Raw genomic sequence first — 4,544 nt, forward strand, 5'->3', positions numbered from 1 at the left:
ATGTAACCAATTGACCGGAAATCATTCAACTACGGATAGTTGACTTCCTTGCTCAAAGGTGGCTAGAACTTTAGCTCGAAAACACAAAAAGCAATTAACGCACTTTTTTGAAAAAAAAAAAAACAATTTTCAATAGCTATTAAGCGTTCCCAAAGGGACAATTCAGTGGTCACAAGACTACCTTAGCTTGGATCGCAGTGCCACAAGTTCAAGGAAATTTTTTTGCTAAATGTGTGAAGTATCCAGTGAAGATCATTTATGAACTAAAAATATAGGAGAAAAGATCTTACTTTTACACACCAACGGTATATATCCACCTTCTAAGATAGTATATCTTAGAATCTGTTTTTGATATGGCAATAGGTTTTTTGAACAAAGCTAAGAACTGCTTCTATTTTTTTGCGTTGTCAATATGCCTAAGCTTTGTATTTTGCTATCTTCATGAGTTTGAGATGTAGATGTTTCGACCAAATTGCCAATAGCATTGACAGAGCTAGAGGTAAAAACACATTCAAAATATCCTATGCGCTTATTTACAGTGACTGAGATATATGCACTATCAGAACTAAAGAATTTCCAAATCTCCAGAATTGCTAATCCTATGAACAATTTGCTATATGGTGATGGGTTCTTGAATTTTGACATATACACAGATATGAAGAAAGTATTCAGGGTTCATCAAATTGTTTACCACCCATGCAAAAGGAATCTCCATCTTTGGTTCAATTCCCTGAATGCGTATGAGCTTAATCTCAGCACCATCTGACACAGAGCAGGAGACAATGCGCTCATTCAACATCTCTCCACTTTGTCCCGTGCTGCTCTTGTTTGTTTCTTCAAGAGATAATCTCTGTCCAACCTCAACTTCTTCTCCAGAAACGTCATCTTTTGGCAGCAGTTTTTCCCCAAACAGCTCCGGCAGAAGCTTCGTTATTGCGTCACACAAGGTGAAGCATTTGCCTCCTGCAATCAAACCCATCAAGGAAAGGGAACAAAACATTAATAATCACAACAGTTTCCAGAGTGAAAATGCAGAAAGAGGTATCTCCCCTATGCTTTTGGGTCTTGTTTGCCCCATCAAATTGTGCAGAAGCCATTAATAACTACCTTCGACTCGGAACATAATCTCAACTGTTTAATCTACACAAACTTTACTAGTACAACTTGCTGAACATTAACACAAGAACCCGTGGGATAGTTCTTCCGAAATGACATTGGTAGTCTTCATTCCAACGGACTCTTTGTCTCAAGTTCTTTATCCAAGGGACTTAGGAGATCACAAAAGCACCAAACACTTGAATTCTGTGAAGTCTTATTGCTCACAATCCATCCACATCCTAAGCTTGTCTAAAGTCCACCTAAAATTAAATTTGTGCGAGAAGAGAGCAAAAGATGTAGATTAATCACATCATCCATGGTATATTTAAGCAAACTGCTAGCCTCCTACCTGTCAACATTTCACCTCATAGGAAAAAGAACACTAAAGATAACCCTGCAATGCCAGAATTTAATTACCAATCTTCCAGTATGGTTTTGATGTTCATGAAGTTAACGTAGGCTTGAGTTAGTGTGCATGCACAAATACAAACAACAACAACAACAACAACATTCCCAGTAAATGCACAAATACAAAATGAAACTAAAAACAATTATAGCCAAATTTCTTACCATCTCCATGAATCTCAACAGGTCTGTTTATGTAAGAGATTTTGTCCCAACTTTCAACTGCAGGTGCATCTTGCAAGTCATCAAAATCCTCATTGATAGTCCTAACATACAGTCGAATCGGTATTCTACCTGAATACACAAAACAGAATATAATTTGTATGGCAGTAACAAGTTTAAAAGTTTAAGAGGGAGCATATCTGTTTGTTCATCTCCCAAAAAGATAAGCAGCAAGAATGCATGAATTAAAACTCCCCCCACCCCCCACACCCAACAGAAACGGAGATTATTACTGACATACTGATGCATAGTGTGGGGATGTCAAGATGAAGAGCATTGAGCATAACATCTTGTACATATTGTAGGCATGTCAAGATCGAGGGAAGCAAATTGTGTTTCCAGAATATAGAACAGAAATCACATTTTGAAAGCTTTGCAAAAAGTACCACTTGCTAAAACACGATTATATGAAACAGTGTTTTTCTTTGTCTAAAAGCAGAGTATTAGGAATTACTACACGTTTCTATGTATTCTACTACTAGAATAAATTCAGAATCCATTCATTTGACAGGTCATGGTTTAAAGATATTACCAGTCTGTTACCTATTGTAAAAGAAAGCAAGAGAGAGAAATCAATTAGCTCCATCCACGTCTGATCAGTTTGGCCACGATTTTTACTCAAGATGTGTATATCTATCATCTAAACATAGTATCCTAATTCAGATGACTTGCAGGTTTTAACTCATCAGTGTCAAATGGACTAGGGTGTATGAACAATCCATACAGAGTACCATACACCCATGTGAAACCTATTGATGTGCACATAAAATAAAGGTCTATACTTATCCAAAACCAGCTTATTTCCCTTCAGGGCCAAGTTTTTTCCACTTTAATTATAATGTGTATCACATATCAGAGAAAAGAGAATGAAGAGCATCATAGTTCATTCCTATTTCAGGACACTTTCTTCATGCATATTATGTTCGCTTTGTAACTTGTATACTGTATCCTCGGGATGCCCATTAACAAAAATCTTACTAAATCAAAAAAGATGTTCATTGAACCTCGCCGGTCTGATCTTACTTGACCCCCAATGTGATGAATACTAGAATTCTTGAAACAAGAACAAAAACCAAAAGTTGATCAGGAAAGGCAACAGCTAGTGAACAATTTCTGCAAAATGGAAGATTTCCAAACAAAGGTTTATTTGACCACATTCCCTTTATGAGACAAAATTAGGTAGATCTTCCTTGTTCTATTTTCCTTTTCTTTTGTTATAGGTAGAGAATCATTATCCTTCTTGCTCTTAAATTATAGTTAAAGGGCAATGGTGGGTTTTGGTCTATAAGATAGCTTCCCGAGGAAGACTTAACAACCGATTTCCTCAGTGTTTGAGAAGGAAATCCTAGGCTAAACTTCCCTTCCTGGCTGTTGACCAGTCCTTCCATCTTTACCAATAAACTACTGAAGCCCACTCCAATATAAAAGCAGAACAAGAATTAGTGTCTTGATGCCTCCCAATGGAACTTCCTCATAAAAAACAAGTTAATTAAGCCTATAAAGGGCTCAATCTCCTACCCCACAACAGCACAGGCAAGTTGCTTCAGCAAGCTCACCAGTGCCGCACAAAGAAAACATGTCATGGACAAATAATCACATTTTACCACTTTAACCAGAAATTGGAACAAATAATTTCTCTGGCACAGTTCACCTAATTGATAAGAAAATTTTGGAAAAGGATGATTAAATTACAAGCCACAAACAGTTGGGATTAAACTAACAATTACATTGTTTTATCTTGGACTAAAAGACCAGTCATGAACTAAGATTCTTTGATAAGTAGGTGACTAAGATTTGAAAGTGCCTTGACATGTCAAGCGATTTAAACAGCTGAACTCTTATCATGAAGGGAAAATGAAATTTTGAAACAGGAATAAAGCGACTTCCCTCCACTATGCACTAGGGCAAGCTCCTCTAACATGTTAATCTCTCCCACTAGCTAGAGCCCTCAAATTAGAACTTCATCATTGCCAAGCTATGGAGCAACATTTATTACTCAGCAGTTCAACTTAGCTACCTCCAAATACATCCAATCAAAAGAAATTAGAACAGAAGTTTTTGACTACCTTTCTCAAAGGAATGGGAGCGAGAGAGATTTTGTGTGTGTGCCAACTGAACTTCAACAGTGTTAACATATTCTGTAGGCTAGATTGACTACATACACGTGTAACTCACCTGTTTTAGCTGGTCCTGTGCCATCTGCATTTTGAGTGCTTTCCGGTGATTTAGGAGAGGAAGAGCTAAGTTGTATTGAAAAATCATCCACCACTAGGCCAAGTTTAAGCTTAGACGAGATTCGGAGATAAGCTTCTAAATTACCTGATAGATCGAACACAGTACAGTGAGTGATCTAAACATAGATATAATAAGATCGCCTAGAAAGATGAAACCCTTCATGAAACAGTCCCCTAGCACTGTATGTGTATGGCACTGGTGAAAATGACAATAGCCACGTGAGAAATGAACGAAGAAGCCCGTATTATAAACCCTGCAATTAAGATGCATACCATCCATAATGGAGCGCCACAGTTCTAATTGATCAGGTTGGGACATATTCATTACATTCTTGCAGTTCCCATTGATTATGTATGCTGCCTGCAGATCAGCCAGTAGAAATATCAGAAAGTAAACAACAAGTCCAATATGGCGAGACCTCATTTCTAAAGCCAAACCCCACCACCAATCCCCTGTGATTCACAGCTCTTACAGCCAGCATAATCCTCTGTTCATGGAGCACTCCCACAATTAAAATCCAGTGGATGCATTTGAAATGAATTGATTGTCAACCCCTACCATCGGGGACCCCCCCGGGGCCCCCG

At 37.9% G+C, this 4,544-nt stretch overlaps 1 protein-coding gene across 2 annotated transcripts in view; it reads right to left on the minus strand.

The window, feature by feature from the left end:
* Positions 287–4,544, minus strand: part of LOC109212178 (autophagy protein 5) — a 10,111-nt gene continuing 5,853 nt past the window's right edge. For both annotated transcript variants that reach the window (XM_019375806.1, XM_019375810.1), the window contains 4 exons: positions 4,233–4,320; positions 3,901–4,044; positions 1,669–1,797; positions 287–963 (listed from right to left, as the gene is read on the minus strand). In XM_019375806.1, the coding sequence (XP_019231351.1) occupies positions 614–963; positions 1,669–1,797; positions 3,901–4,044; positions 4,233–4,320 (711 nt within the window). In that variant the 3' untranslated portion in view covers positions 287–613. The remainder of the gene's footprint in view (positions 964–1,668; positions 1,798–3,900; positions 4,045–4,232; positions 4,321–4,544) is intronic.

This window comes from Nicotiana attenuata, chromosome 2 (genome assembly GCF_001879085.1).
Source record: "Nicotiana attenuata strain UT chromosome 2, NIATTr2, whole genome shotgun sequence".
NCBI classification, from domain to species: Eukaryota; Viridiplantae; Streptophyta; class Magnoliopsida; order Solanales; family Solanaceae; genus Nicotiana; species Nicotiana attenuata.